We start from the raw sequence: 27,648 nt of genomic DNA on the forward strand, positions 1-27,648 counted from the left end.
CTCTTTACAAGAACCTTATAACAATAATAGAAGAAAATATCATATTGTTAACTTTTGCTTGGCTTTGTACATTTCTAACCATTTAATCATGGTAATACAATTTGAAAAAATACTAACAAAAGATAACAAAAAACACATGATAAGCTATGTAAATTGACCTTTTGTGTGTATATTGCCAGGTATCAATGTGATTTGATATTAAATGCATTGATGATATGGGCTGTGAAATTATTATTTATCATACTGCAGTCCCTTCTGAAATATACATCAATAATTCAATTAAAAGCTCAAAGGCAAATATTCTGGAAAGGATGGAAACAATTCCAAGGAGCTCACTAAATAGGCAAAGGTTTGTAAAACAGGAGTTCCTTTTAGTTTTGGTACTTTCTCAGTAGTACAGTAGACACTTTAGAGACAGCATGAAGCAAGACAGACAGAACCAGCAGGTGGGTTTCTTGAGGCACTCAGTTGGCCGGTCAGTTAGCCGGTCAGTTTGCCGGTCAGTTGGCCAGTCAGTTGGCCGGTCAGTTGGCCGGTCAGTTGGCCGGTCCTGGGTGTTCTAGTTTTCCATTTCTCTTCCTGGCATCTTCGCTGGCCTCCAGGTCAACCCTCTAAGTGTGCTGTGAGCACTCCTAGCACATTCACAAACACTGCTTTTGGGGCCGAGTCCTTATACTTGGGATCTTTCCAGTCAAAGACTGCTTCCATGGATGCAGCAGCAAAGCCAAAGGCCAGTATATTGAGGCCAGCATGAATAAACTTCATCATTAACTTGCTGCATTTCCAGCTCCATGGCAGTCTGTATACAATGATAGCTGAAAGAAATACCATTTCAAATTTGAGTATGTCTGTTGTTTGTAAACGTCAATCTAATATTAATCAAAACATCTATGTTTGGCCAAGAGAAAATAAAATATTCTGATGAAGTTAGTCTATTACAGGTTTGATACTCTCTATGTTATTATATATGGTATGGGCCCATAAAAGCCATGACCTGCTTTTTGCAGTTGTAAAGCCATTTGCTATCAGAAAAAGCACAATTACTGGCCTGCGTGCGGGTTACGACCTGTTGGATATACATGGTGTTCCAGCTTTGGTGCTTAATGCATAAAAGCAGCTTCTCCCCTTTGCTTGTGGAGTACTTTGGGCACACAAGATTGGCATTGGAGGATCTAAGGTTCCTTTGTGGTTGATAACATATTAAGAGTTCAGATATGTATGAAGGTGCAATGCCATTTAGAACCTTTGCAAGTAGAGTGGGAGTCAGGTGGCTGAGCAGTTAAGTGTCGGACAAATTTAGGATGTAACATTACATTCTGAACATATTGGTGCATTCCTTGCCAGCAGAGAACCCCCTCCTTCCATGACCTATAGATGACACTAGGCTTACGTAAACAAACTGACCTAGGTTGACCATTAGCATACTAGAGGTGCAATAAATGTGTTTAACCTTATCGTGTTGAGTGAATCATATGGTCAAGCCTAGGGTGAGAAAACTCTGTAAGTTTCTACGTGCACGAGCACTACCTCTGGGATCGATCATATTGACAGCTGATATGCAGAGGAGGGGACTTCTCACCAATACATGGTCTTCATTGACAATTTGTGCATCACACAAACTTTGGATTGCGATCAGACTTTGTCTCCTTGCAGGCAAGCATTAAACTATTGTACTTTCTTTGAATCCGACGACTCTGTGCATTACTTGATAAATAAATTATCTTAACATTAGGGAATTGTCCTTGTCCAAGGCACTTCATCCTATTTGCCTCGGGGAATGTCCCTGTACTTACTTTAAGTCGCTCTGGATAAGAGCGTCTACTAAATGACTAAATGTAATGTAGTTGGTTAGTTACGGTTCTGGTTTTAGTTTTTTTCCGTCCTCAACCAGCGCCCGCCCCCCTTAACTCCGCAGCTGCTCGTTACGAAGAATCCTCCAGAACTGCATAGTTCTGCTCTGCTACTCATTACTGAAGTTTTGCTTCACCAGTTTCTTATCTAATCTCACCTGGATACTTTGGGTAAGTGTTTGCTATAAATGTCCTAAATCATAAGTTTTCTGTGTACATTTAATGTATGCGGCTGAATAAGCAAGGGGGTTTCACTTTCTAATCATGTCTGTCTAAGAAGTTCACTCGATGTAGGACGATTTTTTCGTCAAAGGTCCCAATGTTATTTTTTGTTCGGGTTAAAGGCCTGCACACTGAAGGCCATTTAGTGGAGTTTCTGCGCAGTTTTCTTTAACTAAGCAGTTAACTATCAACCATTTTTTGCCTAAAATTTGACCTCAAGCGCCCTTCCTTGCCTTGCCTATAGGAATCTCCCACAATGATAGAGATAGGCTACTTTATTAATCCCGAGGGAAATTTAGGATTTAGGAATTTCTCTGTGTTTATGTTCTTCTCCACCTACTGTTCTGGCGGTGAATTGTTTTCAGCACCCACACCCTAAGTTCAGAGTAGCCTACTATAAATTAAACAAATCCGTCTTCCATCCATTTTAGGACAGGCGCTCGCATTAGATAAAGAGATATTAACCAAACGAAAACCAGACGTTAGGACTGATAAGAGAGGGCCTTCTGGGAGCAGAGCAAACTCATTTGCTTCATATTCAACTGCAGAAAGGTCCAGCAGAATGATGACGGATGACCTTGAAGCCGCTCTGGCAGACTACACACTGCAGCAGAAGTTGGTCTTTGTTTGTTCAATATGAACAATTGTGTCTTTATCGAAGAACAGTTCATGCCTGTAGAGTGCGCGTGCACGTGAAAATGTACAGTTCTCTGACCCAAGGCATGACCAGTCGAGGAGGCAGATGGGTGGCCGGGGTGGCACTGGATCAAGGCCGTAGCCATGGAGTCAACATTGGGGGGGACTAAATCTGAGGGTCCCCTCTGAAAACTTTTAAAGTGTAGTTATGAATATGATTACATTTTTTATGATAATTTCGGACAGCGTGCGTGGTTGACTGTCAGAGCGTAGCACATTTATATTTTATTTATATGTTTATATTAATACATTGGGGGGGACATTTTGACCAGATTTGAATATTGGGGGGGATGTGTCCCCCCCAATATATATTATGATTACGGCCCTGCACTGGACCCCCCTGATATCGGACTGGCCACCCCAGGTGCCACCCCAAAATTTCATTTGCTATCCCTGGCAATTGGATGCTGATTGACATTTAATTTATCTTGTTAAACGAAGCATTTCTTTTGACATCTGGCAGCACATTTTTTTAATCGAGGATATTTCCTCAGTTCACCAGTCAGTCACAAATCACTACCAGTGTCTCATACAGCGCCAGCGGCGGAAGATAAGAGCAGAGAATGTCTATTATGAAAATGTTGGTCTGGAAGTTGGGTCTGGGGTTGTTCGGTTGGGGAAAAACTATGCCCGAACAAGAGCTGTTCGTATACCAATCAAATTTTCAGGGCAGGCTTTATAGATGATGGACAGATGATCAACAGTAACTACTCACGAGTCACAGCCCAACGGAGTGTTATCAGCAGGGCCGGCCAGTGGCAGTTCTAGACACATTTTAAAATTAAAATCATACAAACGGCTCTGGCTCTCCCTCTTCCAGCTCCTCAGCTCTCTCAATACCTTGATATGTTTTTCTAACTTTATTTTTTACTGGGGCAAAAAGGGCTGCAATGTCCCTTCCTCGTTTCATGATAACTACTAGAAGAAGAAAAACATGTAAAAACGTCAGGCTGGAGCACTGCCACTTGGGAAACTTCCGAACTGGTTGCAGTTCCACCCTAGTTCCATATGAGGGCGCTAACAGTCCAGTGCAGAATGAATGGATGTCTATGGAGCTATACCCCTCAAAATCGATAGATATCATCTATCTTTTTGTCTAGTAATTTGAATGTTGAATTTGAAAAGGGAGACCAAAAAAAAAAAATACTCACTGCTGGGTGTTAGATTTTTTAAAGTCGCTTTTTTTGTTCTAAAAATACTTTTAAAATTTGAATGACGTCATACACATTGTACGACCAGAGATAGGCTACTGCTTCACGACAAGCTCTGGTCCAGAGGCGTAGCCACGGGTAGGCCTGGGTAGGCACAGGCCTACCCAATTTGTTTTAAGGCCTACCCAAAAACGAAAATATTGCCGAAAACTTATGCTCCGGGTGCACATCACAAAGTAAATAAGTAAAAAAAAAATGAAAAGATGCCTATCCATATTTTTCTAGGCCTACCCCCAAAAAAAATTCTGGCTACGCCCCTGCTCTGGTCACTTCCATTTTTCTCTCGAGGCATCAACAACACAGCTGACATGTTAGAAAAAGTTTTGGTTTGCTAATGCTGTTGCTAATGTTGCTAATGTTCTCACATTCTGGTTCTGCTTCGGATGCCATCAAGCGGGATCTCTGGTCGTAGTCAGTCCTTCACTAACCAATCAGCATTCGTAAGCAGAATGCTAGCGTGTTATGGGCAACAACGACTTACCTTGTAAGAAATCGAAAGGACATAAGTACTCGTTCATTCAACTTTCGACCTGTAATCCAGGTTGAACATGCAAAAACGACAATCAGGTGAAATTGACAAATTTACCCGTTTAGCTCCATAGACTCCCATTAATTTTGCACTTGCTCGCGATCACCCCCAGTGGAACTCTGGTGGAACTGCAAACAAATTTGGTACAATGGGGCTTAATAGGGATTGGACAGGCTCTCCCTAAACAGGCTCTGACACAAGTCACCAAGAACGCCAAAAATACCGGGAAATGTTCATGATCCGCTCCTTTTATCGAGGATGCATCGGATGGTGAATTGGCCAGCGAGAACGCTTCTGATTTCCCAGAAGTCATTGCAAGATATCAGGAAAGAGGACAAACTTCAACAAGTTTTTACCATTCATATTTCCAGGGCCGGTCCTTCCTACAGGCGACATAGGGCCGGTCCTTCCTACAGGCGACATAGGGCCGGTCCTTCCTACAGGCGACATAGGGCCGGTCCTTCCTACAGGCGACATAGGGCCGGTCCTTCCTACAGGCGACATAGGGCCGGTCCTTCCTACAGGCGACATAGGGCCGGTCCTTCCTACAGGCGACATAGGGCGGCATGAAGAGGGGGGCGGCATTTTCCCAAGTGCATCCATCAATTATTCTTATTTTCCCAATAAAGTCAGGCGTTCTATACATATCTTACATATCCCACTTAAGTACCAAATGTATAAACTTTCTTATGATTTAGATGAATGATATACCTGTTGAGATTGATAATGATATTTCATTAAGGTCAACAAAAGATAAAACAATAGTTCTGCACTGTATTAATTCATGATTTATAATAACATAAGTTCACATCAGGGGCGTCGTTAGACCCTTTTTCAGGGGCGGATCCAGAGATTTTCATTCGGGGTGGCAATGGGGTGGCAGAAGGAAGTTGTTGGGTGGCCTCCTGGAGGCGAATCAAACCCAAAGTAGGGGGGTACAGTACTCACTATGGTAAATGAATAGGCTAGAATATTGAAGTTTAAATTCAACAGTAATATTAATATTATTTATTGAAATGTTCTGTAATGTAAAAATAATATATTTCCATGGAAGATTGAGGTTCATGTTATTTAATTGTAACTTGTTTCACTACATGCTCTTATGGTTCTTCCCTTTGGGACTGTTTTTTCACAATGTATGCTTCATGTTTTGGCTACCCGCAATGTTTGGGGTTATCTCGTTGTTATGATCAGTGACCTATGCACTTTTGTAAAGCTCTCTCTTGGAAGTCGCTTTGGATAAAAGCGTCTGCTAAATGCATTAAAAAAAAACGCCAGTTGGTTATTCCAGAAAGCAGGTTATGCAACATAACTGGATAAGTTAACCCAACAGCTGATTTGCAATGTTACTACAAAGCTGGGTTTCAGCTGGGGAGTTAACTTACCCAGGTATATCACTTAACCTGCTTTCTGGAATAGCTCCCAGGTGTCGGACTCAGCACACAAGTCAGAATTGAGGTAGGCTAAGAAAACATTACAAAACTAAAGATATAGTTTCTAAATGAGAGATGTCCCTATCAAAGCTGATATCAAATTTGCATCCCTGTACTGTTGTAGAGAGGGTTAAGCAAGGGGATTTTCTATAGCCTAGTAATGCATTGAGCGCAGCAAGCTTGAAATAAAAAAAGGGATATGAATTAGGGGCCTGTGCCCCAGTAGAGTTTTATGTCTAACAACGCCTCTGGTTCACATTAAACATAATTTACAGCATATGCATAAATTACTTTGGCAAGTTAGCTGTGATATAAGTGTATAATGCACTGGGAGCAAGTGAGTTATGGAAAATAACAACGGTAGCATCCCCCTGTCTACGTTTTTTTTTCTCATAACTGACTTGCTTCCAGTGCATTATTCCTTACATAGGTTACATCAATATATGGAAAATGTAGTGGAGCAGTATTAAGCAAAAAGTATGTATAAAAAAACATTAAATAAAAGTACAGATACTCAGAAATAATACTTGAGTACAGTAAGAAAGTATTTCTACTCAAGGACTAATACACCCCTGTGGATAGGTATGGTTTGTGTTCTGCGGGGTGTGGGCAATGCCCCCCCTAATGGAATGCTGTGCCCCTTCAAAAATTGAGTATTTTGTATTTGAATCAGTATTTTGTATTGTATAAATAAAGTATAAATAAGAAATACTGGCATTGGCTATAAATTAAATATCAAGATGGCTACACGTTCATGTAGAATATGCAGGTCTGCTGTTATTTTGACTCTCATACATGCTTTGTAAATGCGTGCCCCCCTTGTGAAAAAAATGCCCCCGCCATTGAATTAGTTCTGGAGCCGAGTCTGAGTCTGAGTCGGGCATGCATGAGAGACGTGGGGAGAGGCACAAGTGAAAGTGAAAGTCTAAATATTTTACACAGGACAGGATCCATTTTGTGACTACAAGAATCGGTAAAGCAGATTCTTATACTGAAAAGCAGACTTTAAAGTAAGTGATTTTACAATATTCCTTCACAGTGTCATTGTGCACATACATTAACAGAGAATGTGATGTTCCAAAGTTACTTCATAGTAACTAACCAGAAGCGGAAGTGCTGCGCGTCGGGCCTAACAACACCCTTGAACACATACTTTATTGACGATACAGTACGCCTCTCGTACCTTATTGCTTTTATAATACGGTCACCTGAGACATTAGAAATAGTAAATAAACAGTAAGCTGCCTTTCAGCACAAAATAGTTATATCCAACAAACGTTGTGTACAGTGGCGGATCTAAGGGGTGGCAAGGGGTGGCAATAAAAAATACTGCCAACCCAATTATTATTATTTGAAAAAAATTTTTTTTATGCATTTAGCAGACGCTTTTATCCAAAGCGACTTCCAAGAGAGAGATTTACAAAAGTGCATAGGTCTCTGATCATAACACTCATTTCGGGGTCGGGTTTGTAGTAGCCGATTAACAAGATTAATATTAGTGAGACTAGTGATCCGGTTTTAATCTGTGCCCACTGCCCGTCTCCAAGCTTGGTTTCTTTCTGGATGACACCCTGGTGTGGCCCGGGAGATTCCAGCCCAGGGGTCGTGGTTTCACTGACTAGTTAGGTTAGATAATATGGGTTTAACTAAACCCACTATTGTATGGTGATTTTCATATTTTATATTTCTGTGTTCACAGGAATGGGTGCAGCACAATTCCGGTGGTCGGAGAAATCATCACTGTTGTAGATAGCAGTGTGAAGATGGTTGCAGCTGGTTCTTGCGCTCTTGCAGGAGAGATACTAAACGACCAGGAGGCTAAAGATGCTGCCATAAAATTTGTAGAGAATGCTGGGAATTCTTGGGTGGAATATTCAGAGAGAAGTCTTATTGCTGCTCCAGTTCGTGCAGTTGTTCATGGTATTGCTGGTGACGGGGCTGAAGCGGAGAGAGTCCTGGTGAAGATGGGAAAATCCTCTCTGAATGTCATTGACAGCACTCCAGTTTTAGGGCACGTAAAGGGTGTAGTTCACTATGCAATTGGGGATACGGAACATGGTCATGATTGCATGAAAGGTGCCAGTCGCACACTGGCTGTGGTGGGAGCTGGAGCTCTAACTGGTGGAGTTGGAGGAGGATTAGTTCTTGGTGGACTAGCGGGCGCATCAGGTGGAGTTGTGTACGATACAACGGTATCTGCTATTGAAAATAAGCCTTATGGAATTATAGAATCTGTCGACCAGGCAATTAAATCTGATAAAAAGGGAGATGGTCACGGTGTTATCAACTCAGCAATAAATGTGGCATACTCCGTTACCGGAGATTTTCTTACCGGAGCTGGTGCAGCAAAAGCCACCAAGAAGCTGAATCAAGCTTCTAAGCAAAGGAAAGTGTTGAAAAGCAAAATTGGAAAGGACGCCGCCAAGGATGTTGTTGACACTGGCAAGAAGTTAGATAAAATAAGGAAGAAAGTGAATGGAGATAACCACGTTTGCACGAAAGCCAAACACCTGGAAACGGGAAAGGAAGCTTACGGGACAAACGAACGATGCAGACAAGAGATCAGAATGAATGAGTATGCCTCTAAAGGCGAAGCTAGTGGATACACCAGTAAAACAAATGCTAGGAAAGGACATTACGGTGAATTCCCAAGACAGAAAGGAATCCTTGAAAAAACTGCAAATGAGATGGATATGAATATTGAGCCAAGAGTTAGGAATCGAGGTATAAATACTTGTGCTGAACATCATGCCATTGAGAATCTGGGTACTCACGGAGCCAAAGCTAATATTCGTACAACTAGTGTCAGGTCTCATAATGGGCAGATCACAGCTATAAAGAGATGCGACAACTGTATACAGTTCGACCTTCTGATGGGAGATGTGCCCACCGATGGTATTCATGGGATGCCTGTACCTACACGTCAGTTCGTTCTGGATACTTCCGTGCCCGCTATAAAAAGCGCTGTTAAGTATGGTTTAGGCGCGGTTGCAGTGTGTGTTGCCTGTGAAGAAAGTGATGACTGTAGCTGCGAAAAAAACAAAAATGCAGACCGGATGTACCAAGTTTCAGGCTTAAAAGGTATCCGTTTTATCAGGACAAAAGAAAAACAATGACTCGTTAATAACAATTGAGTTGTGCTGTGCTGTGCAAAACAGGAACTATATATATGCTTCAGTTTCCTGATATTGTCCTACTCTCTCTGGATTATTTCCTCTTGGTCCCTCTTCTGCAAACGTGTGTCCTACACAGTACCTATTCTTTCAAAGGCATGTCGTGTTATGTAGAGCCCAGAGAAGTATACGTGGGCAAAATAGATTTTACACAATTTTAAGCGTAAAAAAAACAAAAAACAAACATGATTTATTTTGTGTGTATTTCCCCCCAAAAAATGCAAGACCATATATTCTCCAAATATTATCGCATATAATAATGTATTATACTATTTGATCATATTTTACGGTGCAGTTGTAGCACAGGGACAGTTGTAACTTAAAGGTTGAATTCTCAACTTGTGACTGACGTAATACGATGAAGCTCACAGACAGCAACAATGTGTGATGGCATCAGCAAGTTATGTTCAAAAGTTCAGCTTGTGTCTCAAGACTGCTTCGAGAAGAGACAGAACACTCACATACGTTTACTCAGAGGGAGAAATACACCCACACACATACACACACACATGCTGACTGATAGACACATACACTTACCTGTTCACATATGTGACGGTATGTAATGGACGTGGCCACGCTCCGTCACTACAAGGCGTCGTTCGCCACTCGCTGGGCTCGAATGCATGACCTCTGACTTGCCAAGCGCGACCACTACCAGCTACGCCAAAGAAAAGCTAGCTATTCGTTGACGCGGGTAGCCCATTACATACCTGAGGAGTGAGTTTCACAGGTTCACACCCGTTACACATACATACTGTGTTCTGGTATAAACCTAAATATGCTTTGTGTTTTCATATTTTACCATATGTATTGTATATGTTTTGTTGCTTTCTGTGAACTGCAGACAAAAATAAAAAGCTTACTCATTTCATTTGCATACAGTAATTGTATTGCTGTTTTGTTAGGGTATGCAATTACATTCAATTACTTTGTATTTATATAGCGTCTAAATAATACAATTGCCTCAAGGCGCTTTACAGAGCCCAGTGCCTGAACCCTCCATAGAGCACAATGGCAACAGGGGCAAAGAAAACATCTCTCCGTTCAGGAAGAAACCTTAAGGAGAACCGCAGCACACGAGGGGGTCAATCCGCTTGGAGCCGACCGGGTAAAGAGGTAGGGATAAAAGAAGAAGGAAGGGGGATGGGGGGGCTGGTGGCAGAAGGAGAGGGAGGAGAAGGGGAGAGGAAACAATCAGGAACATCGCAGGTGATATCATACACGTATCAGGACGGGCATGCTATCATACATGGGGTAGAATACATGCATGACAGTGGGGTGGGGGTGGGTCGTGTAGGCTGAGGGTTTCTACAAGTAGATCAGGTGTCGAGACTACAGCAGCATCCCACAGCAAAGATAGTCTAGACTAGGGGGGCAGAAAGGGACAGAGTGAGAGGGCTGCCTAATATGTGTGTATGTGCTCAATGGATGTGGTGATGAGGACTGATGTTTCCACAGCCATCGGCATTTGCGGGCAAAGGTCAAAGGTCACGGCAAAGGTCACGCTATAAGAGACAGAAAACGACCCACGCCACATGTTGTACCCGCGATCTGTAAAGACCCTCCTTCACGACGAAGGCAACAACAGTGACCTATGAGGCCACACAAGGGAACCAGACACCTGCAGCACCCTGGATATTAAGAGGAGAGACTTCAAGTAGAGACAGAAAAACACCCACCCACAAAATGTGACGTAGTACTGCTTAGAGTCAAAGCCTGACTCCATAAGGCTGTCTAAGGCTTAGATACAATCCAAAATATGCTTTGTCTTTTCATTTTCGCCCATTTTTTTCTGGTGTGTAGCTTTGCTGCATTAGGTTATATACTATAATATTTAAGATTGTATGAGTAACCACAGTAAGTTTCAGGCAAGTGACACTTTCCTAGTCAGAGTTAGCAGGGGGGGCATTAAGCCTGTCATGAAATGCACCCCCTCTATTGTCTGCTCTGTATATCCCAGCATCAAATTATTCTAACTGTACAGAAACCCTAACCCAGCATATTAAGAGGAGATACTACTAAGAATACATACATCTGACTGATGGAGTACAAACCTGATGGGTGAAGAGTGGACTTGACATAAAACGTCTCCTGATCTATTCATTCAACAATAGTTATACTTATCTAATTTAGGGCCACTTTGTTCACAACCCTTAAATGTGTCCACAGCAAGTGTTCCAGTAACCAATCACAACGCTCAAATGCGGAATTACAGATGCCGAGTAAGGACAGTGTTGATTTCAGGAGACCCAAACTTTGATGTATTCTGTCTGCCAGTAGGGAGCACTCTTTAATCACAACAACAGGTGCAACAGGTTGCACAATACGTGTAAAGGTCTGTTGAACTGTTTTGTCAACCCTTCCATCATAAAAGTTAGGTCGAGTCCACATTTTCTTATTCCGATGAGGTTAGTCTCTTACAGGTTTGATACTCACTGTTATTTCTTTGTATGCCAAGGTTACACTGTTACAAGCAAATTCAAGTAGATTTGTTGTGACGCAAGCTAATTAGTCTCCAGCCTTGTCAAATACAATTTTGAGAATTCTGGAATCTACATAAGTTCTCTTGAGAACACTTAGCACAGTCTTGGAAGGAATTATTGAATCTACTCGCAGCATTTGCCAAATCGCATCAGTTTTCAAGGTTTGTTGCAGAGGATCAACTTCACAAATTTAACAGAGAAAATGTTTCGACTTCTTAAGAAATCTTAAACTGTCTCTAACTTTAGGTAGTAAGTGAAATAAGTGAGTCATAAGTGAAATTCACTTAATAGTATTCTGGTATGTATTATTGTGATATGGATGTGGCTGCAGAGGGTGTGAGGGTAAGGCCACACCTAAGGGTTAGGGTAATATAACTGGGTGTGAGGGTAAGGCCACACCTAAGGGTTAGGGTAATATAACTGGGTGTGAGGGTAAGGCCACACCTAAGGGTTAGGGTAATATAACTGGGTGTGAGGGTAAGGCCACACCTAAGGGTTAGGGTAATATAACTGGGTGTGAGGGTAAGGCCACACCTAAGGGTTAGGGTAATATAACTGGGTGTGAGGGTAAGGCCACACCTAAGGGTTAGGGTAATATAACTGGGTGTGAGGGTAAGGCCACACCTAAGGGTTAGGGTAATATAACTGGGTGTGAGGGTAAGGCCACACCTAAGGGTTAGGGTAATATAACTGGGTGTGAGGGTAAGGCCACACCTAAGGGTTAGGGTAATATAACTGGGTGTGAGGGTAAGGCCACACCTAAGGGTTAGGGTAATATAACTGGGTGTGAGGGTAAGGCCACACCTAAGGCTTGTGGTAATATAACTGGGTGTGAGGGTAAGGCCACACCTAAGGCTTGTGGTAATATAACTGGGTGTGAGGGTAAGGCCACACCTAAGGGTTGTGGTAATATAACTGGGTGTGAGGGTAAGGCCACACCTAAGGCTTGTGGTAATATAACTGGGTGTGAGGGTAAGGCCACACCTAAGGGTTAGGGTAATATAACTGGGTGTGAGGGTAAGGCCCCACCTAAGGGTTAGGGTAATATAACTGGGTGTGAGGGTAAGGCCACACCTAAGGGTTAGGGTAATATAACTGGGTGTGAGGGTAAGGCCACACCTAAGGGTTAGGGTAATATAACTGGGTGTGAGGGTAAGGCCACACCTAAGGGTTAGGGTAATATAACTGGGTGTGAGGGTAAGGCCACACCTAAGGGTTAGGGTAATATAACTGGGTGTGAGGGTAAGGCCACACCTAAGGGTTAGGGTAATATAACTGGGTGTGAGGGTAAGGCCACACCTAAGGGTTAGGGTAATATAACTGGGTGTGAGGGTAAGGCCACACCTAAGGGTTAGGGTAATATAACTGGGTGTGAGGGTAAGGCCACACCTAAGGGTTAGGGTAATATAACTGGGTGTGAGGGTAAGGCCACACCTAAGGGTTAGGGTAATATAACTGGGTGTGAGGGTAAGGCCACACCTAAGGCTTGTGGTAATATAACTGGGTGTGAGGGTAAGGCCACACCTAAGGCTTGTGGTAATATAACTGGGTGTGAGGGTAAGGCCACACCTAAGGGTTGTGGTAATATAACTGGGTGTGAGGGTAAGGCCACACCTAAGGCTTGTGGTAATATAACTGGGTGTGAGGGTAAGGCCACACCTAAGGGTTAGGGTAATATAACTGGGTGTGAGGGTAAGGCCACACCTAAGGGTTAGGGTAATATAACTGGGTGTGAGGGTAAGGCCACACCTAAGGGTTGTGGTAATATAACTGGGTGTGAGGGTAAGGCCACACCTAAGGGTTAGGGTAATATAACTGGGTGTGAGGGTAAGGCCACACCTAAGGGTTAGGGTAATATAACTGGGTGTGAGGGTAAGGCCACACCTAAGGGTTGTGGTAATATAACTGGGTGTGAGGGTAAGGCCACACCTAAGGGTTAGGGTAATATAACTGGGTGTGAGGGTAAGGCCACACCTAAGGGTTAGGGTAATATAACTGGGTGTGAGGGTAAGGCCACACCTAAGGGTTAGGGTAATATAACTGGGTGTGAGGGTAAGGCCACACCTAAGGGTTAGGGTAATATAACTGGGTGTGAGGGTAAGGCCACACCTAAGGGTTAGGGTAATATAACTGGGTGTGAGGGTAAGGCCACACCTAAGGGTTAGGGTAATAAAACTGGGTGTGAGGGTAAGGCCACACCTAAGGGTTAGGGTAATATAACTGGGTGTGAGGGTAAGGCCACACCTAAGGGTTAGGGTAATATAACTGGGTGTGAGGGTAAGGCCACACCTAAGGGTTAGGGTAATATAACTGGGTGTGAGGGTAAGGCCACACCTAAGGGTTAGGGTAATATAACTGGGTGTGAGGGTAAGGCCACACCTAAGGGTTAGGGTAATATAACTGGGTGTGAGGGTAAGGCCACACCTAAGGGTTAGGGTAATATAACTGGGTGTGAGGGTAAGGCCACACCTAAGGGTTAGGGTAATATAACTGGGTGTGAGGGTAAGGCCACACCTAAGGCTTGTGGTAATATAACTGGGTGTGAGGGTAAGGCCACACCTAAGGCTTGTGGTAATATAACTGGGTGTGAGGGTAAGGCCACACCTAAGGCTTGTGGTAATATAACTGGGTGTGAGGGTAAGGCCACACCTAAGGCTTGTGGTAATATAACTGGGTGTGAGGGTAAGGCCACACCTAAGGCTTGTGGTAATATAACTGGGTGTGAGGGTAAGGCCACACCTAAGGCTTGTGGTAATGTAACTGGGTGTGAGGGTAAGGCCACACCTAAGGCTTGTGGTAATATAACTGGGTGTGAGGGTAAGGCCACACCTAAGGCTTGTGGTAATATAACTGGGTGTGAGGGTAAGGCCACACCTAAGGCTTGTGGTAATATAACTGGGTGTGAGGGTAAGGCCACACCTAAGGCTTGTGGTAATATAACTGGGTGTGAGGGTAAGGCCACACCTAAGGGTTAGGGTAATATAACTGGGTGTGAGGGTAAGGCCACACCTAAGGCTTGTGGTAATATAACTGGGTGTGAGCTTGTAGGGTCACATCCGTACTTGGGGTGCACGTCGGCAGAATTGTTTGTCATCCAGGCATTCCCCCCGTCCATACATGCATACAGCACTTCATGATGACAGAGGTTGGTGCAATCGTGCGATAGTCCTTCATGCAGGTGACCTTGGTGTTCTTGGGCACAGGGACAATGGTGGTCCTTCTGAAGTAGGTGGAGAGTAGTAGACAGGCTGAGAGAGCCTGAGGGCTACCTAATATACCATCTGGGCCAGGTGCCTTGCGAGGGTTGATCTTTTTAAGTTACAATCAACCTAATCAATAAAAACATTCAAGATAAAGATTGTTTTCATTTTCACTTAAGGAATAGCCATTTCTTGTAAATCACATAACTGCGATGACAATTAATGTTTAACATTGAACAACACCCCCTCCACTTATATTTAAATACAGCTTCTTGTTACAAAGAATCCTTCACTACTGCATAGATCCTAGTTCTGCTCTGCTACTCATTGCTGAAGTTTTGCTAGAAACACCAGTTGCTCATCTCATCTCACCTGGATACTTTGAGTAAGTATTTGCTACAAATTTCCTAAATCAGAAGTTTTCTGTGTACATTTAATGTCTGCGGCTGAATAGGCTAGGGGTTTTACTTTCTAATCGCGTTATTTCAGTCTTAGAATTTCACTCGATGTTGGACGATTTTCTCATCAAAGGTGTCACAAATTTAAATGTACATTTACCGTAGTCATTTAGCAGACGCTCTTATCCAGAGCGATTTTCAGTAAGTACAGGGACATTCTCACCGAGGCAAGTAGGGTGAAGTGCCTTTAGGACACAACGTCATTTTGCATACCGGGAATCGAACCAACAACCTTCTAATTAATAGCCCGACTCCCTACCCACTCAGCCATCTGACGCTTTCAAGATCAGTCAATGACTATTGTTAGTTTTGACTTATATGTTGCCCCCTTCCTAATGTTGGTCATGTGTCCTGTTACTATTACATCATACAACATTTGAGACGTGTGGATAATGAAAAAGTGGGATCATTTAATGTGGAGCCACATCATGTTTGCTTCTGAAGGCTCCTGGATGCAACTTTCTTCCATAGCTTTCCACCTGTAACTAGCTACTCTAGCTATGTAGTAGGGATGGGCGGATCGATCCTAAAGTATCTATATTTTCGATACTGGCATTGCATTAAAAGGATCGATTCTCAATTTAAAATATCGATCCTACCTGGGATTTCTTTTAAACAAGTGATTTTAGAATGTTTTAATAATAGTAGTAGGACGTATAGTATAGAAATGTACTTGGGAACTATTTTTTCTTACGCTGTGTCTGTGCTTATCATGAGTTCATCAGCGGCAGCGCGCCGCACTCTCTCACTCTCACTCAGTGAAAGCACACTCTGCTGCGTTTATGACTGAAATAAAAATAAGCATAATCTGGAGTTCTTTCACTCCAGTTAACAACGATGAAGCTTCATGTGACATTTGTCAAAAAAACAATACGCCATTGTGGCAATACCACAAACATGACAAAGCATCTAAAAGTTAAACACCCTAAAGAGCCTGGTGCGAGCAGAGGAGGCAACACAGACACGTAATGTCTATTGCAGTTTATTTAATATTAATAATGATGGCATTCAGAATGCATTGTAAATAACTATCAAATATTTCATAGAAGTATCTGTATCAATATTGACGATACGGGCCTTGAAAGTACGGTATCGGATCGAAAATAAAATTATTGTTATCGCCCATCCGGCAGAGGGGAAATATGTGTGCTGTCATCTAGTGAACAAAAATATGTTGCTGTATGAGTTAATCAGCTAACTACAAATTGATACAATTGTCTTGCTTAATTTACCTACTGAATGGGTCGCCACAATCATTATCAAATTGCCCCCCCTGAGAATTTTTTCAGGAGCCGCCACTGGTTCATACTAATACTATCCTCTGATTCCAGTTTCTTTAATGTGTGGTCTTTCTCTGCTGACATTAATTCCTTAAGGCTCTGTAGTTATACATATAGGCCTAACCATCTGATACTAGCCCAGAGTTAAGCATATTCATCTAGCAAACTATACCTACCTTGAAGTGTTACAATAGCCAGTATCATTTTATTATTCATCATATGTTATAAAAAAAAAACATATGATGTAATTTTTTTGTAATCATCCAAAATAATGTAAAACGTATGGGTATTTTTCCAAGTAGGCCACTGACTAGTCGATACGTGCGATGTACTGAGTGGGCAACGCGCCGTGTACTGAGTGGGCCGTGCACCGTGTATTGAGTGAGTGGGCCGGTCTGACAGTAACTCCCGGGCCACTGTTTTCCATCAGTCCACCCCTGCACTGTCTTTCAGTGTCAGCCTGAGAGACAAACGCCTTGATATGATAACAATCTGTTTTAATTATATTATTGATATGGGTTTCAAAAGAAATATATTCAAACTATCAAGAATGGAGGCAATAATATCTCTCCACATGCTGGAATATATGCTGGCCCTTGGAATATTGGAACATCGCTTATTGCCTCTCTCCTTGCAAATTCAAGGAGAAAATAGTGTGAGAACGCTGACACACTCACACATGTCGTTTTAGTGAGCGTGAGCAGATTGTGAGTTATGGCACTTTCACTGTTATTGCCCATCCCTCACGGAAACGTCCAGCACGAATATGATCCGATATACCCCCAAGCTCATCCTTTTCCCTCAACAGGTCAACGGGTTTGTATAAAATTTAGACAGCTTAGCTGATGCTGTTAAAACCCCGGTTACCAGTGACTTATTTCGGGGTCGGGTTAGTAGTAGCCAATTAACAAGATTCCTATTTTTGACTAACATTTTCTTCAAAATATTGGTTTGACTAGTGATCCGGTTTTAATCATGCCCACTGCCCGTCTCCAAGCTTGGTTTCTTTCTGGATGACACCCTGGTGTGGCCCGGGAGATTCAAGCCCAGGGGTCGTGGTTTCACTGACTAGTTAGGTTAGATCATATGGGTTTAACTAAACCCACTATCGTATGGTAATTTTCACGTTTTAATGTTTCAATGTGTGTCTCATAGTTTGTTTTCTATGATCACAGGAATGGGTGCAGTAAAGTCAGTTCCGGTGATCGGGGAAATTGCCACTGTTGTTGAGAGCACTGTGAAGATAGTTGCAGCTGGTTCTTGCGCTGTTGTAGGAGCTACAGATGCTGCCAAAACGTGTGCAGAGAGTGCTGGGAATTCTTGGGTGGAATATTCAGAGAGAAATTTAATTGTTGCTCCAGTTCGTGCAGCTGTTCATGTTATTGCTGGTGACGAGGTTGAAGCGAAGAGAGTCATTGATAAGATGATCTCGTAAACGTCAGGTAAACTACTCCCTACCCTGGAGAACCCCCCCCCCCCCCCCTGCTTGATTGCATCATACCTGTGGGTCTTCTTCGCTCCCTCCCTCTCTGAACAACACCAGACCCTTGGACTGCCCACCATGTGCCACCACGAACGCCCTGGACATTTAATTGGACTATCACAGCCCCGCCCTATGGTCTTCTGACCAATCACCCATCAAAGGCACTCCCTCTCTGGGGGGTACAAGACCTGTCTCCTGAGGACAGGGAGACAGAACTTGGTATGGGCAGAACTCTCTCTGATCTCTGTCACGACCACTTTCTCAACGAAGGCTTTCGTTTGTTCTATTCTGTGACTCTGTTTCTGTGAAGCTGCATTGGCATCATTGACTGATTCACTGTATTAGACTAAGAACATCCTGGTGTGTTGTTTTCATTGTGTATTCTTGTGATTGCATCATTTCTTATTATTAAACTACAAATAACTTGGTCCGGTATTTAACCTTGTATCCATCTCCACTACCCAGTTTGACACGCCTTAACACCGTACACAATGTTATTGCCTTTGAATCTTGCTAGCATAACGTTAGCTTTCGGGCTAATAGCTCAGCCAAAGGAAAGCCGGTGTTGGTTCTATGAGCTGAGCGGACTAGAAATATCAGAGTTGCCTTACATCAAGAAACGTTAGATTTCTATTGCAAAAAAAGGGTGTTTATTTCATCAGGACTTTAACAAAAGCTCCTCTCAACCAAAAGCTTCACATATGTCCCACACTGGATGAAGGGAGAATACATCATTGTAATGATTTAATATCAGGAGTTTATATCTCTACAAGATGCAGAAAAACTCATTCATGTTCATGTCAATATAGGATTTCATGTGTGTGTACTATGTAATGAAGGGGGAGACTTGAAGACAAAGACGACTCACCAATCAACAATTTGTAATTCCCTCAATATTAAGGCTTTTGTTGCATCTGTTTTCTCCAGACATCAAACCAATTGTAAAGGAGGTGAAGGTTAAGATTGTGTATGATGGGTATTCATCTTATTTGTGGACAGTGGCGGTTCTAGACACATTTTACTGGGGAGGCTAAGGGGGGGGGGCAGTGTTTAATCAGAAGGGCACATTAAAAAACGGAAACAAATGATATTTAAACATTAAATACTTTAATTTTGCTTTACATTAAAATCATAGAAACAGCTCTGGCTTTCCCTCTTCAAGCTCCTCAGCTCTCTCAATACCTTGATATGTTTCTCTCACTCAAAGGCTGCTATGTCCCTTCCTCGTTTCAAAATGACTACTCGAAGAAAAATAACATCTTAATTATTCAGTCAGCTCAGGGGAGCCACAGGGGGGGGGGGGGGCAGGGACATTTTTACAGGGGCACTGGCCCCTGTAGGCCCCCGTGTAGAACTGCCCCTGCTTGTGAATATGAGGGGAAACGAGGGTGGATCTCCTAGATGTTTCTAAATTACTGAGGTGATGGACACCTGTCAGTAAAATAGAGGAGGTGTGAGATCTATATTAACATGCTGTACTGGTGAGACTGAGAGCATGTGCACATCCTTTGAAAGAGCTGCTACCATGAGCTGAGTTCAGTAAAGAGCTGCTACCATGAGCTGAGTTCAGTAAAGAGCTGTTACCATGAGCTGAGCAGTAAAGAGCTGCTACCATGAGCTGAGTTCAGTCGTCTGTAGCAGCTCTGCACCTGGTCTCAGATCAGTTTGCTGAGCGCTCTGATCATCTCCTGCACACACTGTGAATGGATACTCAGTACACTGCTGACAGTCATAACCTGCAGCATCTTCAGGCTGGAATCTGCTGATGGTCAGAGTGAACTGTGTACCCCACATTCCCACTGGAACCATCTGGAACACCAGACTGAAGACATGTTGCGTAGTAGATCAGGAGTTTAGGCACAAGCAAATTCAAGTAGATTTGTTGTGATGCAAATTAATTAGTTGTGGAATAACATTTTGGGAATTATAGAATCTGCATAAATCCTCTTGAAAACACTTAACACAGTCTTGGAAGGAATTACTGAAAGTACTCGTGGCATTTGCCAATTTTGATCAGTTTTCAAGGTTTGTTGTTGCACAGAATCAACTTTACAATTTTCGTTTCACAAATGTAACTGAGAAAATGTTTAGATTTCGAGAAATCTTAAACTCTCTCTAACTTTTGGTAGTAACTAAGGGAAACTCACCTTATAGTATTCTGGTATTTATTACATTTACATTTAGTCATTTAGCAGACGCTCTTATCCAGAGCGACTTACAGTAAGTACAGGGACATTTCCCAGAGGCAACTAGGGTGAAGTGCCTTGCCTAAGGACACAACGTCATTTTGCATGGCCAGGAATCGAACTGGCAATCTTCGGATTCCCTAACCACTCAGCCACCTGACTCCCATTTATTACTACACTCACCAATTCCTTGTATAAAAATAAAACCAATAACAACTAAAACCGGATGCCAGTTGAATTCGGCGAGTCCTCCATCCCATGCCAAACCTTCCTTAAAGTGAAATACCCATCTCAGGACAAAAATTATAGCCACAAACCCAACAGAGACAGCAACGCACAGAGTGAATAAGAACTGCCTGAAACTCTCCATCGCCATCTCTGACAGCGTCTGCGCCAGGAACCCACTGGCTTAACGGAGGAAGTGACTCAAAAGTGATGTCTCAAAGCAGAGGAATTTTAAGAGGTTAACCGAGGGAAATGAGGGGGGGGTGGGGGCGAGGGGATCGTTGTCGTCGTCTCTCTTCCACATAACCGATGTTTTGTAACTTCACTTGTTACGAAATTGCCGCATTGGCCTAAAAAGTAGGCTTATGTCAACAGTTAGGGGCGTGGAAAGTTACGCGTCGTATATAAAGTTAACTGCACGTGGCAACACATCAGGCACGTAAAAGAAACAATTCTTGCAAAAAATTAAAAAGTATCAAAAGCATCAATAACTCAATATTTAGAAAAGGTAGTTCATGGCAAGTTTTCAAAAGTGAAACACCCAGAAATGTGTCTTTATAATCCTTAATTCTAGTCTAGAGTCCAGACTAGTCTCATTTCAATCTAGCTCCTCCGTCCCGTGTCTAATTTTGTAAACACTGCAGCAGAAGTTGGTCTTTGTTTGTCCAATGTGAACAATTGTGTCTTTATCGAAGAACAGTTCATGCCTGTAGGTCTGAAACAAAACAAAAAATCCCATTATTGCAAATCCTAATCCCAGGCCAGCAACATGATATCAAAAGCAAAGTCAAAGCCAAGGACAGATAGACGTTTTGTACAGTGTGAGCATTCAGGGGCTATCTAACTATAATTCCAGGAATCTGTGTGTGTTCTTAAGTGCGTCTGTGGTTCTTATCTGGAGAACCGGGCAGTGTATGCGACAAGTATATGGCTCAGGCTTCAAGAACATGCAGTGTTGACGTTCCGTAACAAATAAAAATGAATATATAGACGCAACAATACATTTAAATATGTTAACAAATTAGCCGTGGGCACTGCACTACGGAAAACGCACAAACTCCAATTAAGTTAACATCAAATAAACCAACCAACCTCTTTATCACCAGCTACATCACGCCAGGGGCATCACGGGCACTGCACTCGTGATATCTAAACGCACATCACGGGCACTGCACTCGTGATATCTAAAGGCATGCACTGAAGCGCTCACCTCGTCCCAGGACTCCATGAGAGGGATCCTCTTCAGTAACATCCCACTCTGGTTGTCATGGAGACGGACTTGCGCTCTTCCTTCATCAGCACAGCTGGTCACCTCCACGACTGCCAGGAGGTCCAGTTCATCCTCAAACTCAACTATCCGGAAGGTCTATAGATTTACAGCAAAAGGCAAGTCAACAGTAAGACTTAACTCTGAAAAGGTTAAGCAGGAACAGCCAACTGCAGATGGGGTCCCCGTGTTGTAAATGTAAAGGAATTTGTGATTATTAACCAATTATGAAAACAGGGATGAACAATTCAATTGAATGTTATACTGCAAATACAGCCAGAGAACGCAGAAATACTGTCTACTTGAGCCAGTGTAACATGTCAGACAGTTTGTATTCATCATTTCCATTACAGTTTTCTGTCCTTAATATTGGATGAAAAGGCAATGCCAGACATTGTACCTCCTGTTCTGGGTCATCATCCAGCTGATGGAATCTCCTCTTCACCGTACGGCCCGAGGAGGTCACAGTGACCTGGGCAGCAGCCTGGTAAAAACACAACCAAAAAGGTTTGAGTAAATCCATTTCCGGAGGATTAAAAAACTTTTTTATCCAGTGCAAAACTCAACTAAAGATCTTTAACAATTAATATTTACATGGTGGATATATTATATTTTACATAAGGCTGCATCTTTTAACATATGCAATTGACACAGACAATATGCTAGACTCTAAAAACGAATCTTCTGAGATTCAACTCACTCTGTTATCTCTGTGCGCTGTGATGGAAAAGTCCTGAACTACTCGAGATGACATGTTAGTCTCTAGCCCACCTTGGATCTTCAGCATACTGGGGAAAAAATGAAAATGACGCAATTTACAGTTGATGATTCCCCATCCATAACCAGATAGCAGGTAAACACAGAGGACAGGAAGTGATGTTATCTTACTTAATGGTGCTAGGCCCAACATGGATTATTCTGCCCGAGTCATCAGGGTGAAAGTAGATCCAGTCGGACTCCAGAGAGCAACTTTTCATGTCTTGAATTCCATGAAAATTTACCTTGTTTGTAGAATACAATACAAACTCAAACCATCACACACAAGTGACAATGTTCCTAAAGCTCCTGTCACACCTTAACGTTCTGGTCAACGTTCTATGATGCTAGAGGAAACAATGGTAATCGTCCATGGTCGCTGGTATAGCGCTAGAAGAGCGTTGTGTGGACACTGGTGACGCTATTGTCGTTAATCGTCAATCCCGGCAGAGACCGCATGCAATAGTCACACGTTAGTCACCCGCCCTAGAATGCTCGAAATTGAACGATTAGAACGTTCAGAGAACGTTGACCAGAACGTTATGGTGTGACGGGGCCTTTAGAAAGTCATGTCATGATGGACACAGATTTTATCTCAAATTGCAACCTGTTGCTTTCACATTAAGACATGAGATGTTTTTTATATAAAGCAGAGTATGCAGTTTGTGTGTGAATAACATTCCTGTATATAAAAGTAAACGATTAGAACGTTCAGAGAACGTTGACCAGAACTTTATGGTTTGACGGGGCCTTTAGAAAGTCCTGTCATGTCAGTATGCAATTTGTGTGTGAATAACATTCCTGAATATAAAAGTACTCTCCAGCCATGATCATGAGCAACCATTTCTCACGTGTATCACTTTAGGCACATAATAGGAACACTCTTTAGCCATGATAAAATGTCTACAGAATCTAGATACTTGCTGCAAATCCTGGTTAAAGTATGTTCCTCCATCATACAACAGCTCTCCTGGCAGCTAAGGACAATAACTGTCTGCACCATCTGTGTCTTTCCTGAAGTGGCTCACTGAACAGGGTTTGACCCACTTGCAACCAAACATCCAATCAGCTGAGGGGAGCAGCACAGATCCCCATCATGCTAGAGAGCAACACAGACAGTACCAGAGCTTTGTCCTTCAGTGAGCAGATGTGGTGGGCGCCTTGGCGTGAGGTGTAGATGTAGTGCCATGGATGGCCTCCGATCTGAATACCGTTGTCAAAGCACGGCACCTCAAACAGCACAGGTGGGCTCTCTGCAGAGTAAAGAACAGGGCATTCTGTTTCTGCAAAGAACAGGGCATTCTTTTTCTGCAGAGAACAGGGCATTCTGTTTCTGCAGAGAACAGGGCATTCTGTTTCTGCAGAGAACAGGGCATTCTGTTTCTGCAGAGTAAAGAACAGGGCATTCTGTTTCTGCAGAGTAAAGAACAGGGCATTCTGTTACTGCAGAGTAAAGAACAGGGCATTCTGTTTCTGTAGAGTAAAGAACAGGGCATTCTGTTTCTGCAGAGTAAAGAAGAGGGCATTCTGTTTCTGCAGAGTAAAGAACAGGGCATTTTGTCCCTTGATTACAATTCTAACAGAGTACTGATGGAGGGATGAAGTTCTAATGGTCGTAACATCCGACAAACAGATGAACATAACCTACCCTTGATGTCAATATTGACTGGAATACCACAAGGTGCATCTCCCACAACGTCAGTGCTCTTTAAGTGGCATGGATCTCCAAGCTCCCATCTCTTCATCATAAACTGGCAGAGAAAAATACATAGTAAACAGTGTTGGCTGTCATACAGTACGAACAGCCAAAATGGTCCCATATTTAAAAAACAAAGTTATTGTTTTAATCAATACCTTTTTCAAGATGTGTTCAAAACTATAGAGCTTTACGACCTTTGTGCTGTGAGACACAGCTAGTACTCCTTGAGAAAGACTGACATCTATGACAGTGTTCCCAAATACCTGTAATGACAAAGCCACACGAATGAAAATCACAACACAACTCCATGGTTTTTGTTAAAATCGAGAGAGTGAAATCTATGAAGGGGAAGAAATCCTACGTTCTTGTTTATCTCCAGAGAACCAACAAGTTGCAGTGGTGAGACATGGAAGACAGCCATGTGTACCAGGGTGTTCTCGTTGAGTCCTGCCTGTTAGGAGGCGAAGAGGAAAAGATTATTGTAGTATCACACTGAGCATTAAGTGATACAATAAATGGATGAGATATAAATTATAGAAGAATACATACATCTGACTGATGGAGTACTAACCTGCTGGGTGAAGGGTGCCTTTTTAAGAGTGGACTTGACATAGAACGTCTCCTGGTCCACATCCCAGTTGATGTATCTGTCAAAGATGATACGTTTATAACAGAGGTCTCCAACCCTGGTCCTCAGGGACCCCCTGCCATGCATGATTTAGATGTTTCCCTGCTCCAACACACCTGATTCAAATGAATGCTCATTATCAGGCTTAGATAAAGACCCATTAATTTGAATCAGGTGTGTTGGCGCAGGGAAACATCTAAAACATGTAGGGCAGGGGGTCCCTGAGGACCAGGGTTGAAGACCTCTTGTTTATAACATCAAAAAGCTCACTTGAATTTATGCATGTACTGTAATAAAGATCCAAACAAGTCACGTGAAAAGCACCTGATTCCCAACTCGTTTTACCTGAACTTATGATGTGGGGACAAGAAGATTTTTTGCAGCTGTTCACCCGTTTCAGTTGACAAGCGATACAGCCAATTGTTGGCTGTCAACGCCAAGAGACTTGGTTTGTGATCAGACCGTGTAGGCAACACTTTGTCCTGTGAGGGGGAAACATTTTAGAACGGTACGGCTGACAACAAACATTCAGACAGGCATCTTCACTCATGTATCTGTGACCAGGACTCCCAGAACAAGGTTTGTCTGACCTCTTGGGGAATGCAGAGCTGTTATGAGCTGTTTATTGAAGGAACCTGACTAGTTAAGAATAGTGAAAAAAATCCTCCCTTACCAGTGGACTTTGACATAATAGCGCATCTTCGATTTTCTCTGCTTTGGCCCGCTTGGGTAACTCGTACAGGAGCTGAGGTTCAGATGGGAGGCTGAGGAGAGAGGGGTCATTTAATGTCCAAACAGGAACCTCGGTCATAACCCACACTCCATGTCTACTGGAATTATTAGAAAATAATACAACATGATTCAATACAATAGTAGAAATTAAATAATTCTCTACGGTTCAAACGTATTACCAACTGTAGCAGCGCTGATAATTTTCGAAATAGATCTTTCCGCTCTCATAACGTATTGTAGACTTCGATGTCTTGGTCCAGACCTTGATGAAGTTTCGACTGTCCTGGAATTTACAAAAAATAATATTTTTGTAAGCATCACAATTGTAGCCTTCACACCATCATCACTGGGTAAATCATTTCAAACTTGAGTGTGTATCAAGAGTAGGGTTATTACTGTACTATCAGTATTTGGGACCCTGCACATACCTGAAGCACGATACCCCTCAGAATATTCAGGTTGTGTCTTGACAACGTCCCAGAATCTGGTATGCCTCGGGATCTCCGGCTCAAAAGGTCAATCGCATTTATTTTTCTTTTACGTTGTGGCAGCACTAGATGGCGTTTAGTACACGAGGGCTGGTCTTGAACAACACGATAATCCGCCGGCTGGCTAGGTTGCTAAAAACAAAAGGTAATGCAATGTTTTATTGTACACTACATTCAGCCAATTCAGAATAAAATACTGTAGCTGTCTGGATTCACCATTAACACTTTCGATCGATTAAGGATACAGGCTGCAAACTGTTAAGGACACTGTAAAAACTACAGCAAAGATAACTAGCAACTAGTCGTATTTAGAGTACCGTTTGGAACGCAGTCGAAGCATCGCAAGGTGCATTTAAAGTAGGCTACCTGACAACTGGTTGCAGTCGACATCGCGCAGATTCTCCAAATATGTAATTTTTGGATTTTAAAGGATCATGTCTCATTTTTTTAGCTAGCCATTTGACAGATGCTCTCCATTTTTGTAGTCACAGTGTTTTTAACAATTCACTTCCTTATCCGAGTGCATAGGTCTTCTGGCAGGCATCCAATGAAATGTTGTCAATTTACAAACGTTTTGCCTTTGTCACCACTGTTACATGGTTAATTTGACAACAGCACAATTACATTTTACACATTCAAAAATATTTTTAGATGTGTTCTATTTTGCCTCAACCCAATACGTTGTCAGGCTCTTTTATTCTGCCATTAAGTTACAGTATTGTACCACTACCTGTCGCCAGACCTATGGTGACCTGTGTTAATGATGATATTAATTAACAGAGACCCTGCACAAACCCATTTGTCTTCAGAAATGTCCTGCAGTCTGTTATCAGATTACTTGCTTTTTGGGTCAACTTGACAGACAAAATGCGTGGTTTCCGAAGCCTGTCCCGAACATCAGTCGCGATGTTTCTGAGAAGACTGAACAGCACGAGAGGACGACCCCCTGCTCCCCTTGGAGCAAGAATTCTTACCAACTCCGATGACGTTTTTCAGCACAACATGTGGTATTTTAGAACATTTTTAACACGTTTAGTCTTCCTAGATGATCCATTGATATCGTAAAGTGCATGTAGTACATTACAACACATGACATTGTAATGCAAAGGTAATGGAACTAATCAAATACTTAACCATACCAAAACAAAATCCTATTGTGTCCACTTGTCCACTTTTGTGCAGAGTTATAATTAGTGCATGGATGGGCAAAAAGCCAAAATGAGTAGTACTTTGAAATCTGTGTAACATGTTTGCTGAACAGTCAAACTAAGCCTGCTGACATGTGCTTAACAGGGACCATGTGCAGTGGACCGACGAGGAGACAGAACAGGCTCGCCAGAGAGCAGAAGAAAATTCAAGCCCCAGAATTCCTGTGGAGGAGCAAGGCAAGAATGCTGTAATTAAAAACACATTCTGCCTTCTTGATTTGGATTCATTCAACCTACTTCATGTTTCCTCTTTTGACCCCCCCCCCCCCACACACACACGCACACGCACACACACGCACAGGCAAATATGACACAGCAGCTTCTACGTACTGGGAACACTTTTACGAGAGGCATCAGAACAAGTTCTTCAAAGATCGCAAGTGGCTGTTTGTGGAGTTCCCAGAGCTCCTCCCCATGGAACCAGACAGGACTGGCACAGAA

General features: G+C 42.6%; 2 protein-coding genes across 4 annotated transcripts; one reads left to right on the forward strand and one right to left on the reverse strand.

The window, feature by feature from the left end:
- Positions 1 to 719: 719 nt before the first annotated feature.
- On the reverse strand, positions 720 to 26,673 carry LOC124485359 (DDB1- and CUL4-associated factor 17-like). 2 transcript variants are annotated; one of them, XR_006958055.1, is made up of 16 exons: positions 26,366 to 26,673; positions 25,940 to 26,131; positions 25,691 to 25,794; positions 25,453 to 25,543; positions 25,125 to 25,261; positions 24,723 to 24,798; positions 24,513 to 24,602; positions 24,307 to 24,414; positions 24,101 to 24,203; positions 23,575 to 23,705; positions 22,585 to 22,697; positions 22,397 to 22,484; positions 22,097 to 22,180; positions 21,640 to 21,795; positions 20,388 to 21,144; positions 720 to 815 (listed from the first exon to the last, which is right to left on the reverse strand). XR_006958055.1 is itself a non-coding variant. In XM_047046940.1 (15 exons), exons 1-15 carry the CDS (start codon positions 26,387 to 26,389, stop codon positions 21,028 to 21,030), a joined length of 1,614 nt encoding a protein of 537 aa, XP_046902896.1. In that variant the 5' UTR covers positions 26,390 to 26,673; the 3' UTR covers positions 18,832 to 21,027. The 2 variants fall into 2 exon arrangements, 1 of the variants encoding a protein (XP_046902896.1); XM_047046940.1 differs by lacking the exon at positions 720 to 815 and having other exon boundaries at positions 18,832 to 21,144.
- LOC124485363 lies at positions 1,889 to 10,230 on the forward strand. Of its 2 annotated transcripts, none has more exons than XM_047046944.1 (2): positions 1,889 to 2,021; positions 7,641 to 10,230. In XM_047046944.1, the coding sequence occupies exon 2, from the start codon at positions 7,705 to 7,707 to the stop codon at positions 9,055 to 9,057; it is 1,353 nt and encodes a 450-aa protein (XP_046902900.1). In that variant the 5' UTR covers positions 1,889 to 2,021; positions 7,641 to 7,704; the 3' UTR covers positions 9,058 to 10,230. The 2 variants fall into 2 exon arrangements, with proteins under 2 accessions (XP_046902900.1, XP_046902899.1); XM_047046943.1 differs by lacking the exon at positions 1,889 to 2,021 and adding an exon at positions 6,820 to 6,951.
- Positions 26,674 to 27,648: the final 975 nt, after the last annotated feature.

The sequence above is a fragment of the Hypomesus transpacificus genome, chromosome 23, assembly GCF_021917145.1.
Source record: "Hypomesus transpacificus isolate Combined female chromosome 23, fHypTra1, whole genome shotgun sequence".
NCBI classification, from domain to species: Eukaryota; Metazoa; Chordata; class Actinopteri; order Osmeriformes; family Osmeridae; genus Hypomesus; species Hypomesus transpacificus.